The sequence below is a fragment of the Notolepis coatsorum genome (genome assembly GCF_963971535.1).
Source record: "Notolepis coatsorum genome assembly, chromosome: 10".
Taxonomy (NCBI): Eukaryota; Metazoa; Chordata; class Actinopteri; order Aulopiformes; family Paralepididae; genus Notolepis; species Notolepis coatsorum.
The window spans coordinates 25,615,821-25,638,077 of NC_140174.1; the positions used below are offsets into that span (position 1 = coordinate 25,615,821).

General features: G+C 48.6%; 1 protein-coding gene across 2 annotated transcripts in view; it reads right to left on the reverse strand.

The window, feature by feature from the left end:
- ep300a (EP300 lysine acetyltransferase a) overlaps nucleotides 1-22,257 on the reverse strand; it is a 171,807-nt gene that overhangs the window by 31,373 nt on the left and 118,177 nt on the right. For both annotated transcript variants that reach the window (XM_084323655.1, XM_084323654.1), the window contains exon 27: nucleotides 18,026-18,191. In XM_084323655.1, coding sequence (XP_084179781.1) covers nucleotides 18,026-18,191 — 166 coding nt within the window. The remainder of the gene's footprint in view (nucleotides 1-18,025; nucleotides 18,192-22,257) is intronic.

Sequence of the window (22,257 nt, forward strand, 5' to 3'; positions counted from 1 at the left end):
ATCTAATCCCTTTTATGTAATAAATATTCTAACCGAGTATTTTGTGTGGAAAACCGTGTTCTTGTTGGAGTGTTCTGATCTAATAATACTTATGTACAGTATTGGCCAGAAGTACATAGACGGTAGTGATTAATGATATCAGTACTTGATTAATACAGTCAGGGAATTGTACCCCTCAGTTACAATTGGTCCTTCGATAGCCGAGATAATAATTAGCGTAATATTAATATAATATTAATATTGGCATGGCCGATGACGAACACTCCACAAACGGTTCTCCTAAGCTAGATTGCCCGCAGCGCAGACGACAGCCACCTCCCTACCTAGAGGCATACTCTGTCAGTCCAATACCTAGCTTTAAAGGAACGGTAAACGCGGTAAAAGTAGAAAGTAAAATTATGTCTGACCTTAACAACCAGGTTACCCCGACCACAGAGGCCCTAGTGGGTGCTAATGTAACTGACCAAGCTCACGGTGGGGACCAGGAGGGAACTGACATGACTTTACCCCCAGACAATACCGAAGAAATAGTCCCCCATCAGCCCCGGGAGGAAGACAACCCTAAAGAGACGCGCACCCAGGAGACGGATCTCCTCGGTACGCAACAGGAGAATGGATCTCCAACCAGTACTGCCGGGAGCCGATCGCCCCGAACGGCGTCTTCCCCCAGCGAGGCGGACAAGATGCTGGCGCAAGCACTCATCGCCACCCTGGCAGCCTCCACCGAACGCGATCGACTTCAAGCGCAACAGACGTGCGAGCGCGAACATTATGCAGGCGAGCGAGAGCGCTTCCAGGCGCAACAAAGGAGCGAAGACGACCGAATAAGACTGGAGACCAGACGCCTCCAGACAGAAGAGAACATCGAGAGAAGCCGCGCCGACGCCGCCCATGCCAGCGCCAATGCCCAGCGCGACGTCGAGAGAAGCCGCGCCGACGCCGCAAATGCACAGCTCCACGCCGCCCATGTCAGCGCCAATGCCCAGCGCGACGTCGCCAACGCACAGCGCGACGCTGCCCAGGCCAGCGCCAATGCGCAGCGCGACGCCGCCAATGCCCAGCGCGAAGCAGCGCGCGACGCAGCCCATGCCCGGCGCGAGGCAGAGCGCGACCGGCTGCAGGCGGAGCTGATGGACAAACTGGTTGCCATGGCGACACCCCCTCACTCCGCACGGAGCTCCCAGAGGTCGTCAAGACATGGGTCTAGGACACATTCCCCTACCCGACGAAGCGACCCGGGACCCCGCCTACAGGAGGATCCTGTCCACGTCTCCGAACCCCGCCTACAGGAGGAGCCTGTCCACGTCTCTGAACCCCCTCCCCAGCCGGTCCATACGAGACCTAGCAACCGGGGTACAGAACCGAACCACGCCGAGAGACTGAACAGAAGACTCCAGGTCCTAGCAGAGGAAGAGGAGGAGGAAGAGGAGGAGTGTCAAGCCGACCAGCAGCAACGTGCTCTGGCCCAGGAGGCCCAGTACAGCCCCGACCCGCAGCGACGTACTCAGGACCAGGAGGTCCAGTACAGCCCAGAAGTCAGCCCCGAGGCCCTGCGCTACAAACCCCCGACTCAACTCACGGGTGAGTTTGACGCACCGCCAGCCCCGAGGAACAGCACCTGGGTACCCGACCTTCGGTACCCACCAAGTACCAGCCCAAGACGACACGCAAGAGGAGACTCGCCTAGGAGGCCTCTCCCCCAACGCTCACCGATGTGCCAGTCATCCATGACATCATACATCGCCACGCCGTCGATTCCCGACTTCGCCCATGAGACTCGAGCACAGTACACGGAGCTCCGGATGTGCCTAGAGACAATGATGGTGGATGTCGCTGATGAACGCCACAAGTATGCAATATTACTGAAGCACCTGAAAGTACCGCGAGCGCACAATATAGCGCTGGCCTATGCCTCCTCTTCGACACCATACAGTGGCCCTGGCAGCGCTGGACCAGAGATATGGACGTATATGGGATTACGTAATCGAAGAGATAAGGCATATTGACCGCTTACCCCCAGCCACAGACAATCGCTCACTAGACGACCTGTCAATCAAAGTGCAGTCCCTGGTGGGGATGCTGGGAGCGCAACGGGAGAAGGGCAGGCATGAGCTATACGCCAACTCTAACGTTGAGAGGATTTTGGAGAAGCTGCCACCCGCAAGACAGGAGCGCTTTCGGCGGCAGAGGGACTACCGCGACCCCGACGGCCCCGAGCCATCCCTCCTTGATCTAGCCGACTTCCTGGCGAGAGAAGTCAGCAGCTTACGACTAGATACATTTGGGCGGAGCACGCTAAGCTCCAGAGAGGGACCCAGGAGAATAAATGATGGAAGAAGATCGGTGACTGTCATGCACCAATCAGAGTCAGTACCGCAGCACTCCAACCACAACACCCCCTCGACGAAAGAGGACCAGTGGAAGATCGAGTGCCAGTACTGTGAGGGAGAACATCGGCTCCATCAGTGCGAAGACTTCAAGAAGCTGACCACGGATGATGTGAGCCAGTGGGTCAAGGACCACCGCCGCTGCTTCCGCTGCGCGCGCAGCCACCTAGCAGCTGAGTGCCGCCTGAAGAAAAAGTGCAGCAGGTGCGGTGGCACCCACCTGGAGGTCCTGCACGACATCAACAAGCGTCAGCCAGGACCACAGAGTGGGCCCGTCGCGGTACTGTACCATGCCGAGGCGGTGGCACCAGAACCAAAGTTCCACCAGACCGCTCCCTTCTGTCCCAACTGCTACGGCAGGCACTGGGAGTCAAGGTGCGACTCGTGCCATATAGAGTCTACGTCACCACCCGAGACAGGAGTGCTCCACATTGACCAGCACACCGAGACCCCCCGAGTGCTCCTCAAAGTGGTCAGAGTGCTCCTGAGCCACGGGGACAAAGTCATGGACACTTACGCCGTCCTTGATGACGGGTCAGAGAAGACCCTTCTGCTCGCGTCCGCTGCGGCCCAGCTGGGACTGCGGGGGAGCGAGAACCAAATGACGATTCGGACAATAAGAAGAGATTTAAAGACGATAAAGGGCGAGAATGTCTCCTTCACTATCGCAGCAAGCGGGCAGCCAGAGCGACGGTACAAGATCACAAATGCTTTCACCAGCCAAGAAATAGGACTATCACAGTACACCTACCCCATCCCACAGCTGATGGATAAGTGTGCGCACCTGCGTCAACTACCTATCCCGCTCATAGACGGCGCCACCCCGACCCTGTTGATAGGCTCCGACCATGCAGAACTCATAGTCCCGATAGACCGGGTCCATACCGGAACCCGAGGCTGTCCTGCAGCAGTCGAGACCCGCCTAGGATGGACATTGCAAGGCCCCCTCGCTAAATCTCTCAACCGAACAGCAGCCACTAGTTGCCTCCACTCCAGAGAGACAGAAGAAGACACCGGCCTCTCCCCCATACAGCAGAGGCTATTGACATTAAGCGAGAGGCCCGTGAGAGAACCGTGGGCACCAGAGGGAGTTCGGAACTCCACCCCCCTCGGCTGCGCTTCAGACGTAGCTGACCTCGAACCCAGCACCCCAAGCGACTCCTTGACGGGGCGGCCGGGACCGGCCCCTCCTCACACGGGGTACAGAGCGAACAAGAGAAACAGACGGAGGAGGAGAAAGCACAGCCAAGCCCAGATCAAAGCAGTCTCAGGCCCGCTTCCTCCTAAGCCCCCCTTCATCCCGTCCAGTCGTCATGACCACAGACTCAAACAGACTATATGTGCTTATGAACCGTTCAACCGAGGGGGATGACCCCCTTTGCAACGAACTGTATGCGGGTGGCAGATCAAGGCTATCCTACTGCTGCGGACAATGCGTGCATTTAACTCCCTTTCTTATCACAGCGGAACACAAGACCGTCGCCGACGCTGCATTGCCTCAACGATAGCAGCACGGTAATGATCTGGGTTTATTGCCACAATGGTATTATTTTGACATGTGTTATGAGTACCTCACTCTACTCAAGTTCAGCTCGGACGAACTATGTTTCATGTGCCTTTATCGTCTGCATAATGTTCTATGCTCTGAGCTTCATATAGATAGATTATCTTTGTTGAGCGATGGGGGGTTCCCCTATTCCTAAATTGTTACAATATATAATTCTAGTTAGAATGGTTAAGTTACGTAATGTGGTTTTGGTTGCTGTGACCCGGTCACAGTGCCAAATGATGTTTGATCGACATCGGACAAGATATTTGATGGGGGGGTGGGGGGAGGGATACAGGGATTTTTGTTTTTTATTTCTTTCGGCTCGCTCTACTGTATGTCTGCTCTCGCCCAACAGGACCTTAGCGTGGGGATGTGTATATGTTGTGGTGCTCTACTTCAAGGGAATCACGTTCAGTCATACTGCAACCTGGTTGGACTATGGCTAATTTAAACATCTTGATCTGGAATTCAGGGGGGCTTAATATTCAATATATACAAGTGTACTAACATGGTTGAAAAGACAGGAGGTTGATGTGTGTTACAAAGGGTCAGATTAAACCGAATATATATATTTATTGCCTGAGATCCCATGTATAATATTTGTATATCGTTTGATATCCCCTGTATATTCCTTGTACAATATGCACTGAATATCCCTTTAGTCTAGCAGGACAGACCATAATATTCGTTCCCCTATTGGAAGCGATCCCCTGGCGCCAGGTACCGAGTAAAGCCTTACCCCCTCGAGCTGACTTGAAAGCTACCGCCAGGACTTGCCCAAACATGCCCGCTTTTCGCCCACGGCTACGAGACCGAGAGGCGACAGAAATGAGATAGGCACTATTTGTCCACCGTGGATATAAATATGGCGCAAGAATACAGAACCACCCTTGCAGTTCCCTTTCAGTTCAGTCTGGTTCAGTTACCAAGTAAAGCCTTACCCACTACGCAACGTGCGGTACAGCGGGGCTCGCATTGCCCCAAGATAGAGCCTCGTGTTATCCTAAATACGTCTGTTTGTCGTATCGCTCTCTATTTATCAGTAAACCTTCATTACGAGTCAAAGACCACGTGAAGTGGGTAATTGTGTGTCTATAATAGAGCACTTATTGCCGCGTGCTAATAGTATATTAACGTCAAGCTCAACCGTGCATCACCGCACCGGAGGATTTACACCGGAGCAGCAGCACCACGGGGGATTTACACCCCGCCCGCAGTGCCACTTCCCCGGCAAGGATTATTATTCTTCATTCATCACCACGCTGCTGGAAGCAGAGAACCGCCTACCCCACTGCTGTGGGATCCACGTGCCCGTGGAGACCATCACTCAAGCCCGTTTCTGTCGTACCAGAGACTCCACAGCTCTCACCTACACGGCGCGCATCCTGGGACCAGGTTGCTTTCCCCGCTGCTCCAGGGGTGATATCGCCCCCTTGAACCATTGACTTGCCTAGAGCTTTGCCTCCCTCTGCTGGCTTACAACCGGTAGTACACCCTTTCCCAGAATAACCATAGAGATAATCCTTAATATGCACTATTGATTTACCTGCACATTCTATTTGCCTTATAAGCGCAACTAAGTAATGTAATCTAATCCCTTTTATGTAATAAATATTCTAACCGAGTATTTTGTGTGGAAAACCGTGTTCTTGTTGGAGTGTTCTGATCTAATAATACTTATGTACAGTATTGGCCAGAAGTACATAGACGGTAGTGATTAATGATATCAGTACTTGATTAATACAGTCAGGGAATTGTACCCCTCAGTTACAATTGGTCCTTCGATAGCCGAGATAATAATTAGCGTAATATTAATATAATATTAATATTGGCATGGCCGATGACGAACACTCCACAAACGGTTCTCCTAAGCTAGATTGCCCGCAGCGCAGACGACAGCCACCTCCCTACCTAGAGGCATACTCTGTCAGTCCAATACCTAGCTTTAAAGGAACGGTAAACGCGGTAAAAGTAGAAAGTAAAATTATGTCTGACCTTAACAACCAGGTTACCCCGACCACAGAGGCCCTAGTGGGTGCTAATGTAACTGACCAAGCTCACGGTGGGGACCAGGAGGGAACTGACATGACTTTACCCCCAGACAATACCGAAGAAATAGTCCCCCATCAGCCCCGGGAGGAAGACAACCCTAAAGAGACGCGCACCCAGGAGACGGATCTCCTCGGTACGCAACAGGAGAATGGATCTCCAACCAGTACTGCCGGGAGCCGATCGCCCCGAACGGCGTCTTCCCCCAGCGAGGCGGACAAGATGCTGGCGCAAGCACTCATCGCCACCCTGGCAGCCTCCACCGAACGCGATCGACTTCAAGCGCAACAGACGTGCGAGCGCGAACATTATGCAGGCGAGCGAGAGCGCTTCCAGGCGCAACAAAGGAGCGAAGACGACCGAATAAGACTGGAGACCAGACGCCTCCAGACAGAAGAGAACATCGAGAGAAGCCGCGCCGACGCCGCCCATGCCAGCGCCAATGCCCAGCGCGACGTCGAGAGAAGCCGCGCCGACGCCGCAAATGCACAGCTCCACGCCGCCCATGTCAGCGCCAATGCCCAGCGCGACGTCGCCAACGCACAGCGCGACGCTGCCCAGGCCAGCGCCAATGCGCAGCGCGACGCCGCCAATGCCCAGCGCGAAGCAGCGCGCGACGCAGCCCATGCCCGGCGCGAGGCAGAGCGCGACCGGCTGCAGGCGGAGCTGATGGACAAACTGGTTGCCATGGCGACACCCCCTCACTCCGCACGGAGCTCCCAGAGGTCGTCAAGACATGGGTCTAGGACACATTCCCCTACCCGACGAAGCGACCCGGGACCCCGCCTACAGGAGGATCCTGTCCACGTCTCCGAACCCCGCCTACAGGAGGAGCCTGTCCACGTCTCTGAACCCCCTCCCCAGCCGGTCCATACGAGACCTAGCAACCGGGGTACAGAACCGAACCACGCCGAGAGACTGAACAGAAGACTCCAGGTCCTAGCAGAGGAAGAGGAGGAGGAAGAGGAGGAGTGTCAAGCCGACCAGCAGCAACGTGCTCTGGCCCAGGAGGCCCAGTACAGCCCCGACCCGCAGCGACGTACTCAGGACCAGGAGGTCCAGTACAGCCCAGAAGTCAGCCCCGAGGCCCTGCGCTACAAACCCCCGACTCAACTCACGGGTGAGTTTGACGCACCGCCAGCCCCGAGGAACAGCACCTGGGTACCCGACCTTCGGTACCCACCAAGTACCAGCCCAAGACGACACGCAAGAGGAGACTCGCCTAGGAGGCCTCTCCCCCAACGCTCACCGATGTGCCAGTCATCCATGACATCATACATCGCCACGCCGTCGATTCCCGACTTCGCCCATGAGACTCGAGCACAGTACACGGAGCTCCGGATGTGCCTAGAGACAATGATGGTGGATGTCGCTGATGAACGCCACAAGTATGCAATATTACTGAAGCACCTGAAAGTACCGCGAGCGCACAATATAGCGCTGGCCTATGCCTCCTCTTCGACACCATACAGTGGCCCTGGCAGCGCTGGACCAGAGATATGGACGTATATGGGATTACGTAATCGAAGAGATAAGGCATATTGACCGCTTACCCCCAGCCACAGACAATCGCTCACTAGACGACCTGTCAATCAAAGTGCAGTCCCTGGTGGGGATGCTGGGAGCGCAACGGGAGAAGGGCAGGCATGAGCTATACGCCAACTCTAACGTTGAGAGGATTTTGGAGAAGCTGCCACCCGCAAGACAGGAGCGCTTTCGGCGGCAGAGGGACTACCGCGACCCCGACGGCCCCGAGCCATCCCTCCTTGATCTAGCCGACTTCCTGGCGAGAGAAGTCAGCAGCTTACGACTAGATACATTTGGGCGGAGCACGCTAAGCTCCAGAGAGGGACCCAGGAGAATAAATGATGGAAGAAGATCGGTGACTGTCATGCACCAATCAGAGTCAGTACCGCAGCACTCCAACCACAACACCCCCTCGACGAAAGAGGACCAGTGGAAGATCGAGTGCCAGTACTGTGAGGGAGAACATCGGCTCCATCAGTGCGAAGACTTCAAGAAGCTGACCACGGATGATGTGAGCCAGTGGGTCAAGGACCACCGCCGCTGCTTCCGCTGCGCGCGCAGCCACCTAGCAGCTGAGTGCCGCCTGAAGAAAAAGTGCAGCAGGTGCGGTGGCACCCACCTGGAGGTCCTGCACGACATCAACAAGCGTCAGCCAGGACCACAGAGTGGGCCCGTCGCGGTACTGTACCATGCCGAGGCGGTGGCACCAGAACCAAAGTTCCACCAGACCGCTCCCTTCTGTCCCAACTGCTACGGCAGGCACTGGGAGTCAAGGTGCGACTCGTGCCATATAGAGTCTACGTCACCACCCGAGACAGGAGTGCTCCACATTGACCAGCACACCGAGACCCCCCGAGTGCTCCTCAAAGTGGTCAGAGTGCTCCTGAGCCACGGGGACAAAGTCATGGACACTTACGCCGTCCTTGATGACGGGTCAGAGAAGACCCTTCTGCTCGCGTCCGCTGCGGCCCAGCTGGGACTGCGGGGGAGCGAGAACCAAATGACGATTCGGACAATAAGAAGAGATTTAAAGACGATAAAGGGCGAGAATGTCTCCTTCACTATCGCAGCAAGCGGGCAGCCAGAGCGACGGTACAAGATCACAAATGCTTTCACCAGCCAAGAAATAGGACTATCACAGTACACCTACCCCATCCCACAGCTGATGGATAAGTGTGCGCACCTGCGTCAACTACCTATCCCGCTCATAGACGGCGCCACCCCGACCCTGTTGATAGGCTCCGACCATGCAGAACTCATAGTCCCGATAGACCGGGTCCATACCGGAACCCGAGGCTGTCCTGCAGCAGTCGAGACCCGCCTAGGATGGACATTGCAAGGCCCCCTCGCTAAATCTCTCAACCGAACAGCAGCCACTAGTTGCCTCCACTCCAGAGAGACAGAAGAAGACACCGGCCTCTCCCCCATACAGCAGAGGCTATTGACATTAAGCGAGAGGCCCGTGAGAGAACCGTGGGCACCAGAGGGAGTTCGGAACTCCACCCCCCTCGGCTGCGCTTCAGACGTAGCTGACCTCGAACCCAGCACCCCAAGCGACTCCTTGACGGGGCGGCCGGGACCGGCCCCTCCTCACACGGGGTACAGAGCGAACAAGAGAAACAGACGGAGGAGGAGAAAGCACAGCCAAGCCCAGATCAAAGCAGTCTCAGGCCCGCTTCCTCCTAAGCCCCCCTTCATCCCGTCCAGTCGTCATGACCACAGACCAGTCACCACCCCGAGCTGCGTGGCCGGCCGGCCGCGTAAGCAAAGTGACCACTGGTGCCGACGGAAAGGTCAGAGTGGCAGAAGTGCTCGGCCAAGGGCGGATCTACAACCGACCCGTGGCGAGGCTGATCGAGTCGCCAAGGCTCCCCGACTTGCCTAATGACGACCATGACCCCTGACTTTGTGACCTGCCCGACCCCTCACAGACATTGAGTAGTGGACAGTGCGGTTAATCTGTCCCTGCTTAGCTAATTAGGTGGGACTAATTAGGGGGCGGCTGTTACAAAGGGTCAGATTAAACCGAATATATATATTTATTGCCTGAGATCCCATGTATAATATTTGTATATCGTTTGATATCCCCTGTATATTCCTTGTACAATATGCACTGAATATCCCTTTAGTCTAGCAGGACAGACCATAATATTCGTTCCCCTATTGGAAGCGATCCCCTGGCGCCAGGTACCGAGTAAAGCCTTACCCCCTCGAGCTGACTTGAAAGCTACCGCCAGGACTTGCCCAAACATGCCCGCTTTTCGCCCACGGCTACGAGACCGAGAGGCGACAGAAATGAGATAGGCACTATTTGTCCACCGTGGATATAAATATGGCGCAAGAATACAGAACCACCCTTGCAGTTCCCTTTCAGTTCGCCTTCAGTTCAGTCTGGTTCAGTTACCAAGTAAAGCCTTACCCACTACGCAACGTGCGGTACAGCGGGGCTCGCATTGCCCCAAGATAGAGCCTCGTGTTATCCTAAATACGTCTGTTTGTCGTATCGCTCTCTATTTATCAGTAAACCTTCATTACGAGTCAAAGACCACGTGAAGTGGGTAATTGTGTGTCTATAATAGAGCACTTATTGCCGCGTGCTAATAGTATATTAACGTCAAGCTCAACCGCGCATCACCGCACCGGAGGATTTACACCGGAGCAGCAGCACCACGGGGGATTTACACCCCGCCCGCAGTGCCACTTCCCCGGCAAGGATTATTATTCTTCATTCATCACCACGCTGCTGGAAGCAGAGAACCGCCTACCCCACTGCTGTGGGATCCACGTGCCCGTGGAGACCATCACTCAAGCCCGTTTCTGTCGTACCAGAGACTCCACAGCTCTCACCTACACGGCGCGCATCCTGGGACCAGGTTGCTTTCCCCGCTGCTCCAGGGGTGATATCGCCCCCTTGAACCATTGACTTGCCTAGAGCTTTGCCTCCCTCTGCTGGCTTACAACCGGTAGTACACCCTTTCCCAGAATAACCATAGAGATAATCCTTAATATGCACTATTGATTTACCTGCACATTCTATTTGCCTTATAAGCGCAACTAAGTAATGTAATCTAATCCCTTTTATGTAATAAATATTCTAACCGAGTATTTTGTGTGGAAAACCGTGTTCTTGTTGGAGTGTTCTGATCTAATAATACTTATGTACAGTATTGGCCAGAAGTACATAGACGGTAGTGATTAATGATATCAGTACTTGATTAATACAGTCAGGGAATTGTACCCCTCAGTTACAATGTGGCTTTGCTGAGTGAAACGCATCTTTTGAAGGCTGACAGTGCTAAACTTGCAAACAAATTTTATCATAATATAAGCTCCTCTTCTTTTAGCACTAAGTCCCGGGGAGTAGCCACTAGCCATAGTGGCTAAGCGGAAGTTGAATATTAAACTATTAGACGTGTGGTCTGATGCGGAAGGACGAATCACTATAGCGAAGATGGAATACACTAACAGGAAAATTGCTCTTATAGCTGCATATGCCCCTAATGTGTATGACGCGCAATTTTATACTGCACTCACTACAGATATGCTGAAACTACCTGAGTACTCATTCATAGTGGGTGCTGATTTCAATGCCATGTGGGATCCATTGATTGATAAATGCGGAGATGCTGAAACCCACAATCAGAAGCAAGCTACCGCGGGCCTACGTGGCTGGTCTAAAGACACTGGGGTTATTGATATGTCTTGTGGCGGTTACTCAACCCAACCTCGCGAGACTACTATTTTTTTCTCTGCAAGACATAAAACTTTCTCCAGAATTGATTATGTTTTCTCCTCCCCTAGGCTATTCGATAGCTTTGACGTTGACTTGAAGCCCATTGCACTGTCAGACCACAAATACATCCTCCTGAAGGGTTCACTCAGCAAAATGACGTCTCGTGCCCCTAGATGGCGCTTTAACACAACGCTGCTGAAGAACAAGGAATTTAACCTACAATTTAAGGAGAAGCTCATTGAATTCTTGCAGTTTAATGCTGGATCGGTACAGGAGCCCAGAACTTTGTGGAATGCGGTTAAGGGGTTTATTAGGAGTAATACCATACTATTTGCTTCCAATCTCCGCAAGGGGCGTCTCTCCAAGTTAGTAGAATTGGAAGAGCTGCATAAAACAATGATGTCTTCTATGCAGCACAGATACTCTAGCAGACTGGAACTCCAAATTAAAGTGGTGAAAAAGAAGATTAACTCCATTTTGAGACAACAATCTGAATTTCAAATGCACAGAACAAGACAACACTACTACTTTCATGGATCTAGACCTAGTCACCTACTGGCTATGAAGATACGGGCCAGCGATCAATTTGCAGATATCCCTGCCATTAAGAACCAACAGGGGGAGATAACCACCAACCCCAACAAAATCAACGATACATTTCGCTCGTTTTATTCCAACCTGTACGAGTCGGAAGTGGTCTTTGATCACACCAAGCTGGAGGACTATCTTAGTCAAATTAACCTACCACAAATCTCAGAGGAGGACGCTAAACGGTTAGCTGAACTAGGGCTGGGCGATATGGCCAAAAACGTTATTGCGATAAAATTATAAAATTATTTTCATATAACTCTATATCGATAATTATCGTCGATATAATGTCTGTCAAGTTTAATTAACTTCTTATGCCCGGCGCCGATGGACGGGCTATTAATAGCATAGATATATATAATAGACTTGTTTTGCTGCTGCGAATGTTGATGTCGTCATCAGTCCGCGCACGTTAGCAGTTAGCCGACAAGCGGAGTATCTCATGACAGACAATGTACTAAATATTACCCTAAAATACTCTCTTCCGCCCCAATATATTGAAACAACGTCCACTGTATACCCCACACTACTATAAACATGGCCTCAGAATTCACGACACACATACTCGGCACGTAAATATATAAAATAGTGCCGCGCTAGCTAGTTATCCTAGCCAGCCTGTTGTGTCTAAGCGGTGTATTCCATGACAATGTAATAAATATTACCCTAAAATACTCTCTTCCGCCCCAATATATTGAAACGACGTCCACTGTATACCCCACACTACTATAAACGTGGCCTCAGAATTCACGCCACACACATACTCGGCACGTAAATATATAAAATAGTGCCGTGCAATCTAGTTATCCTAGCCAGCCTTGTTTACTACTAGAGTCCTACCTCTCTACCCAGAGGTGCACCGCGGGTCTCCTTCACTGATTGGTTGTTAGTGCGTGTGCTGATATCCAAGCTTGGAAAATCGATATATCGAAACTTTGCAACCACGTTTCATGTTTATTTTCGAGGAAATAATTTATCGCGATAGTTATCATTATCGTTTTATCGCCCAGCCCTAAGCTGAACCTATCACACTAGATGAGCTCAGGGAAGCAATTGCTGACATGCAGCGGGGCAAGACTCCTGGTTGGGACGGTATTCCACCGGAACTCTATACTGCGTTCTGGGATGTACTCGGTCCCTTATTACTTTCAATGATTTTACACTCAGTCGAGGAGGGCAATTTTTCCAGGGATGTCAATATGGCACTTATATCTGTTCTACTCAAGAAAGATAAGGACCCCACCGAATGTGGCAGCCAGGGTTCGAAATTAACGGGGGCTTGGGGCATAATGCCCTTGAAAATGGACAAAATGCCCTCGAAAATCAGTTAAGGGGGGCACGAAATGCCCCCGACAGTTTACTAATTATATATATATATTTATCCGGTAATGGCGCGTCTGTGTATCATACGGTTCAGATGACGCGCAAATAAAAAAAAATCATTTGGCGGAGGTGAGCACTGGCTGCAGCAGCAGCACTGCAGCTGAGCCAGGTGCTAGTCAGTTTGTGTACAAATGGAAAGCACAATCTAAATCAATCTTCATTACGACTTTAAAAACATAGCCATTAACATTACATAGGCATACACACATCTTGCCATAGCGTTAGCAGTTTGTACAACACAACGCACGTTTTAACTATAGAATCAGCCCGCGAGGTAATACAGTCAACGAAATGTTACCGTAGCTACTAGCTAGCAGAGGAGGAAATGGGAGTCTGAGAGGCGGGGTGTTTAAAGACAATGATAGGCGTTTATTCAACATCCAAGAAGGCTAACATACAACTGTGTTTTACTAACTCCAACCGGGACTATTGCCGCTTTCCCACTGCATGCCATCACCTCCTAACGTTACCGGAGCTACCGGAGCTGATAATAACATTGCCTGAGCTGAAGGTGCGTGACACTAAAATGTCCGTGGGGACCCGGCGCCAACCCATAGATAGTTCCAACTCACTGAATTACGTAATCCACCACAGTTGCACTCAATATTTAAATAATGTTAGTCTAAATAAATGTAGACAGATACATAATAATTTCAAGCAGAACACGAATCTTAAGAACTGACAATCAGGGAATTTAAACATGGTTGACATTGTTTTTTTGTGTTTATATTAAAGAAAGGAAAGTCTAGTGCTGGCTGAGCATATTGTTTGTTTGCACTAAGTTAATACTACAAATGTAGCCTATATTTTTCAGTCAGTTCGGTCTTTGTGTGCCAAACATTATTTAAGGCTGTAAACACTGTAACACTGTAAACTTTTTTATTTTTTTTTAATAAATGAGAAGCATGTTTAGATTCGAGTGTTACATTTTTTTTTATAAAAATGTACGTATATCGAACCGAACTGAAAACCGTGACCCCAAAACCGTGATACGAACCGAACCGTCCATTTTGTGAACCGTCCCACCCCTACCGTTTATCATAAAAATTCAGTGCCCCCGAAATACAAAAAAAGCCCCCGAAAATCAATTAAGGGGGGCAAAAAAAGCCCTTGAATTTTTTTTTTTTATTTCTAACCCTGGTGGCAGCTATAGACCCTTAAGTCTCCTCGGAGCCGATCTCAAGCTATATGCTAAGGTGCTAGCCATCAGACTTCAAAAGCATATGACATTTCTGGTTAACCCCGATCAGACTGGCTTTATAAGAGGCCGACTGGTCACGGATAATATCAGACGGTTACTGCACGTGATTGATGCCAGTAAGGATGTTGCAACCCCTACGGCTTTCATGTCCCTAGACGCGATGAAGGCCTTTGATAGATTGGAGTGGTCGTATTTATGGGTAGTACTAGGAAGGATGGGATTGGGTGAGGGTTTCATTCACATGATCAAAGTTCTCTACACAGGCCCCTCTGCCATGATCTTGACAGGGAAGCTTTGCTCACCGCTCTTCTAGACAGGGTTGTCCTCTTAGCCCAGGACTCTTTGCTCTATCACTCGAACCTCTAGCTCAGTACATAAGACAATCCCGGGTTATATCCCCTGTGTCAATTAAGGGCACACATCACCATATCAGCTTATACGCGGATGATGTACTCCTATTTATGCAGAACCTAGCCGTCTCTCTGCCCTATCTTCTCCAAGTAATAGATGACTTTGGCAGTCTATCTGGATTTAAGATCAACTGGCCAAAATCAGCCTTCCTTCCACTCAACGAGACTGCGAAGGCAACCATCCTTCCAGCAAACATACTCATGGTAGAGCACTTTAAATGCCTTGGGATTGAAATATTCCCAACTGTTAACCAGACAGTAAAGTATAACTACTCCAGCTTGGGTGACAGGATTACGAAGGATTTTGACAGGTGGTCCAAATTAAAGAACTCATTACAGGCCCGCACCTCAATAAATAACACTTTAACTGCCGAAAACGTGTTTAGGCGTCTTTCCTAGCCATGCTCAAGTTGCAGAGGACGCCGTAACTCGTCTTTAATATCAATATCTGTGATCGAAATCATATTTTTCCTCCGCAGCCCTGAGACACAGAGCTGGTCTCCTCTCAACCCTCTAGCGGTTCAAGAGCGCCATCTGGTGGCCGATCGGCAGATCGCCCAACAGGAAGTCACCCTTTGAACCGGTAGTACTCATCCAAATGTGGTCCGGCCACTCTCTATAGCTCCCGCGACTCCATCTTGAAACACTGGATAATAGATTGCTCGCCCTAACTCAATAAACAACGTTATTTGGACGTATATACTATTATACAACCTGGAAATGGATCGGATATTTCTACATCCCATAATAGGAATATTTCAGTTCCACGCTCATCGGAAGCCACGGTAAGATTCAGCGTTATTCTCTAACGTCTTCTTTACTAACTGCTATGATGAACATATGACCCACATTAGATGAATGGTATAACGTTGCCCACGGAATTATAAACGCCCCCTCGCCCATCCGGTCAACATCAGATGACGTGTAGTAACTTCTAGAAGTACCTCCAGTTGAAATTTTGTATCTGGCACAGATCGCTATCAAACTGTATTTCATCATCAATATAATGCATTTGGAGCTATAAATCACGTTCTGGAGAAAGCTGCAGAAAAAGATAAAAACATACTTATACTTTAGACCATATTTTAGTATGAATATGTGAATGAAAAAGTTTAACGTTCATACACCCTGAACAATACATATAGGACATTGAATGGGCCCTAATAATGGCAATCTAGCAATAGAATTTAAAAAGTTATAGCCCTGCAAAGAAGGGGAACTTCTCCATAGACAAATAGAGCTGGCAAGGGATGGTATATCATGAATTTAACCTTCGGCAGTTAAAGTGTTAAGATGAATGTTTTACCCAGAATTAATTTCAGCTCCATGCTACCGTTGTCTCCCCCTGTTGGTTACTGGCAAAAACTGCACTCTGCTGCATATAAATTCGTCTGGAATAACAAACGCCCACGCTTAAAGAGATCCACTGCACAGAGGAGTAAACTAGACAGGGGTTTAGCATTTCCAGACTTCCAAGTATTATTTTCAAGCTTACTCTTTGAGACCTCTTATCACTTGGTTTGACGCTCAAGCGGCTGTGTCCTGGTGTCCATTGGAGGAGGAGATGGTGTCCCCACATAGACTTCAAGATGTCGTGTATACCAACATTTCAATTAAGCAATGCAAATTACGATTTGGCCCTCTGATCACACATGTGATCCAGATTTGGCGTGACACCCAGAAAGCACGCACTAACCGCCATAAATGACACATGCATTCCCCACTATTCAATAACAATTTGCTCCTTATTGGACAACGAACCATTAGATACCCTAGATGGGAGGGGAAAGGCATACATACATTGGGGGATATTTTCAATGACTCTGGTATCCGGTCTTTTCAGGACCTATCCAACAGATTTGATCTCTCCAGAAACTCCCTTTTCTTTTATTTACAAATGAGGGCAGCTCTGAAGGCTCATGGAGTCCCATGGGACGCTCCACTAGAGCGACACCGGTTTCACAAATTCTTTTATGACAGAGACATCGAGAGGCTTCGTCTCTGACTTTTATCAGCACTTACTTACGTCCTCAAAGACCTACTCTTAGATACGATTTGGAGAAAAGATATCCCTGAGTTGGATATAGATTTTGATTGGGATGCAGTCTGGGAAAATATTAGGCTATCATCACGCAACCCAGATCACCAACAGATTCATCTAAATGTTGTTCATAGGACTTATTTGACCCCCAGGCGATTGAACCTAATGGGTCTCAGGCCGGACTCTCGATGTACCTTGTGTTCAGACGGTGCCATTGGAACATATATGCATATGTACTGGGAGTGCCCTCCTGTTGAGATCTTCTGGGAAAATGTTACCACTCAGTTATCAGAGATTTTCTCTCCAACCATACCGGCCTTGCCTTCCGTTTTATTGTTAAATGATGTTTCTCAATTGGCGGCCTCTGTACATGTAAAGAGACTCATTTTGGCTGGTCTGACGGCTGCCAAAAAGCTAATTGCCTCACGCTGGATACAAACAGATAAGTTATGTCCGAAAGTATGGATTCTCACCTATCTTGATGTTATTTATTTGGAGATTTCCACTGCACGTGTCATAGGTGTTAATGAAGCCAATATCGCGGTCTGGGTGGCTGTGGTGGAAAAACTAAAAGAACACATATGACTCTGGAAATTGAGTACTGAATAAGGTATTATATGGATGTCTCACATTGGGGTCCTGGGGCGAGAGGGGGGGGGGGGGGGGGGGGGAACGAGCGAATATTCATGTATGTTGGTGGTTATGGTGTTTTTTGTATTTTTGTTTTATTCATTATTTTTCATTCAATGTCTCTGCGGGTCAAGGCACTAAAGAGGCGTGGTGCTTTGGCTCGCGGGGGGGGGCCGGGCTGTGGGTCCTCCGGGATTGTGGCTTGCGGTTGCCGGGCCTGGAGGGGGTTCGGTAAGCACTTTTTTATAGTATATATTTTATTTTATTATCCTTTTACTTTGTGACAACTTATTTTTACTACAGTAGTTGTGTATGCAAATATATGATCCGTCTAATTTATTGTCTAATCATTGTTGTGTTAGTTTATGTTCTTGGATGTCTTTTATGTATTATTGTTATTACTGTGTTGTGAGTTGTGTTGTTTCGTGTTTGAAAAATGAAAATAAAAAAGGATTTGATAAAAAAAATATATATATATTATTATTATTATTATTATTACTACAATTCTTCTTCATGATGCTCGTTACCTTAAAGTCGTACACTATCCTCTCAGCCAGGGACTTGTCCAGCATCTTCTTGTACCACTCCTGCAGGCGCTTGGGCTTCGGGATCTTCTGGTCCATTGGATGACAGTGGAAGATGTAGTCGTCGCCTTCGCTGGGCGGACAAGCCCATATGTGACCAGTCGTGTAGCTGCAGAGAATGACACAACACAAGATTAATATTTAACCGGTTAACCGGCTGTGTGGCAGTGAAAGGGTAAACCTTCTGTGAATTGTCGCAGTGAAATGGTTAACCGTTTTGGTAGTGTGGCAGTGAAAGGGTTCAAACATAAAAAAATGCGGTCAGGTGGCGTAGCAGAGATTGCGCTCGTCACCAATGCAAGAGGCTGCGGTCTCGATTCCCGGAGTCAGCATTGCTTTGGCTTGGGCTGATCGCTATACTAACTCGTTTGGCTGGGTTAGGGGGAGGGAAGCCGTGGGTGGGAAACTGGCATTGTGGACAGCGACGCCTACAGGTCAGGTCTGGGCGCTTGCTCAGTGGAGGCAGGACTTGATGAAGGCAGCGTGACCTCCCACGTGTTACGCTTCACCAATGAGAGCCCTCGCTGCCAGGTGAGAAGAGAGCCACTGGCTGTCGCCGCACGTGTCGGCGGAAGCGTGCGGATACTTCAGGGTTCCCTTGTACCGACCAGTAGGAGAACATGCGCACAACAACCAGGTAGGGGAGGGGGGGGAATTGGCACAACGACTAAATTGGGATGGGGAGAAAAACAGAGAAAAATCGGAGAAAGAGAGGATTAAAAAAAAAAACATAAAAAAATACGTACCGTCTTTATTACTATGTCTATAGTACTACTGTCTACTATGTACTATGCTACTATGTCTATACTACTATAGTATCTACTATGCATATATTCAGTGATGCGTTGCTCATGGGACGAGGTTGCACTCCGTGCAACCAAAGTTGTGTGAGCAGAAGCGCGTGCATGCACACGCACGGATGTGCACACGCGTGCACACAGGAATGTGCTGCACTCGACTGATGCGCCAACTCGCAGTACCCACCTGGCTACTTTGCATATCAATAGCGCCGGTCGTCAGGTGTTACATTCCATTCGTAGAGTAATTAGGCACTATTTTTAGTCTGTCCTTATGCGAGGGAACATTTATGCGCATGCACAGAGCACTCGAGAGGGAGCAGCAGTGAGTAGAGGTACCAATGGCGATTGAGACTTTGAGATTATTATGAAGAGGACAAAACGATCACACTTATGGATGATAATGTGCATTTTCACCAGAGTACATTGGACTCAGCACTTCTGGTAAATCATAAAAATACTATAGTCAAACCGGCCGAGGAGGTAACATTATCTGTCGCCGAGTTGAGAGCACCCCAGACTAGAGCCAACTAACGTTCGGCAATGGCAATCGCCTGCCCTAGACTAGAGCAAACTATTGGAGATCGCCGGTTCGATCCCCGGGACCGGCAGGAAAAATCTACAGCTGATGTGCCCTTGAGCAAGGCACTTAACCCCCAACTGCTCCAGTGGAGTTGCTCAGTGGCCAATGGTGTCAGACTGTGGTTGTACTGGGCAGGTCCCAGGTATGAATGGAACTGTGTGAATGTGAAGCAGGGCGTAGCTGAAAAAGAGCATCTGTGCTCAGCGAACCTACCCTGGGTAAATAAAGGTTAACACCCCCCGCGGGTTGAAGGCCCAGCTTATTAGCGATCTGAATTCATATTTCATCAACCGAGTCTACCGTTGGAAATTCAGCCACTCCAGGCGCTCAGATGTGAAAAAAGCGCCCCCTATTGTCTCCCAGATGGTAATTCACCCTTTTGGATTGAACTCAATGAAAATGAGAAAAAAAATCCCTGACTCCACATTTTTCTTCTCACTCACGCAGCCGGGGTCGATCAGCTCCACTAGTGAGCCTCAGCGCAGCGGAGATTATGTGTTTTTACAGTATACACGGTGAATCAATAAAAGGATCGATTTTTTCGAATGGCGATCAGGAATTGGAATAATCCATTTGGATACCATCTGATCTCAGGTAAGGAATCTATGTTACCAGGCTTAGGGTAATCAGATCCGTTTTCACGGAGATATAAGCTTTTATGTGATCATGTGATATGGCTGTTTGGCTGTGCGAGCGGTCAGTAACTAGGAGAATCGATTTTCAGCTTGCGGCACAAGCGTGCATGCGCACACATACTATCGATAATCTAGCGTTTATTTGAAAACAATTAATAAATAGGCCGAAAAATGACAACGTTCTAGAATATTCCAGTAAAGGGCAATTATCATGGAATGTCTTATTTTTTCCGTGAAATCGAGTGCTTTTCAAAATGCTAGAAAACGGAAATGAAGCGATAAAAAAACAATCTGCTACGACAATGTTGACTGGAAAATGAGTCTTTGATAAGTGACGGGGCAGATTAGACACATAATTTAAAACATAGATTAGGCGATATTAACGCTAACATTGAAGTGGTGCTGGGCATTCAAGGGGGTAAAAAGGAATTAAGCTTGGGCAGTGAAAGTGTTAAACAATAATTATGAAGAGGACAAACGGTGACGATCCATCCATAATATAAGGTGCGGACTTTTCACCAGACTACGTTGGATTCTAGTATTTTCAAACAGGCTGTTTGGATGTAACGTTATCTCCAGACTAGAGCCAACTAACGTTTGGCAATGGCAATCGCCTATAGCCAACTAACGTTATTTATTTATTTAAATTGTTCCTGTTCTGACTCAGACACTTCGGAGCAAGAGTGGACAGGGTTTTGGTGGACCTGCTGACAAAGGTAACGTCTATTTTACCAAACCCCATCATAAAACATGCCTTTGTAATGAGCCTTGGTGGCTTTGTGAATAGAAACATTCTATATATGGTTGTGTTTACCTTTGACCTGGAAATAATATAGGTTTCAGGCGAGCAACCCGCACAAAATGTGCATGCATGCACAACACGCGTCATATCCTGCGTTCCAGATAACGAGACTGGATTATTTTGAAACGGGACGATTTTTTGCATGGGATAGCGCAGGAATGAAGGCATGTAGAATGTTTTTCCCCTGTTGGGAGTATAAATAGTGCCTGTCAAATGAGCCATACTATTGTCTCCATAGCTATAATATAGAATATACGATGGGTCTACAAACATCGTGAAAATGGTAAAAAAAAATAAGCAAAATTACAAAAAAGAAAAAAATTATTCATGCAATGTCGTTGACTAAAAACTATGACACAAAATGTCCATTACAAATTTAAATCGTGTTAAACGTTTATTCAACATCAACTTCAACGTCAACAATATTTACTTGCTACTTACTAGCTAACAGGATCTCGTTTGCCGACAGGAAAGTAACAAACATAATTGTCCGTGCGGAACCCTTATCCCCAACACATCATTCCGTGGGTGAATTATTGTAATGTTCTGGGGTTTTGTGTCTCGCTCTAGTTGTATGGTCTTAGGGGCACCACTGTTATGCTGGGGGTGTCGTTTTCCCCCGGGAGATATGAGAGGACAGACTGGATGTTACGTTGTTGTTGTGAAGCTAGCGTATTAGCAGGTAGCTGTGTTGTGTATGAGAAGGGAAGTATCAACCTGTAAAACCCCATATTGAGCTGGAAATAAAGCACCATACAGAAAAGGAAACTCTTCTCTTTCTTGCCCAATTACTGCATGACGGATCGCTACATTATATTGATCCACCACAATAGAACACATTAAATAGCTTACATAAGTCTAACCAGCTAGCACTAATGTTAGCTTTTTTTGTTTAGAAAAAGATCACGCCAACTTATGAGGCTGTAACCGAGTGGCGAGACTAAACAAAAAAGACTAAATCAAAACTAGACTAAAACGATTGATTGACGAAATTGATAAAGGTGACTAAATATGATGAAAAAGAGCATTTGAGACATGACTAAGGGCGTTTCCACACCTGTAGTTAGTTTGCTTTGTTCCGATTCAGGGAGACACAGGGACTATAATGATACAATGTTGCACTTGTCCCTTAGTTCGTTTGTGTTCACACGGCTGTGTTAACAGCGTACCAAAACAAACGCATGCGCGAGCAAACTGTCACTCATTGGTCAGATTTTGGGGTGTCGATAATGTTGAAAAAGAGAATAAACCCATGTGTTCAGGTATATTTACACATAATAAATCCATGCATTCAAGTATTTACTCATAATAAACCCATGTGTTCAGGTATTTACTCATAATAAACCCATGTGTTCAGG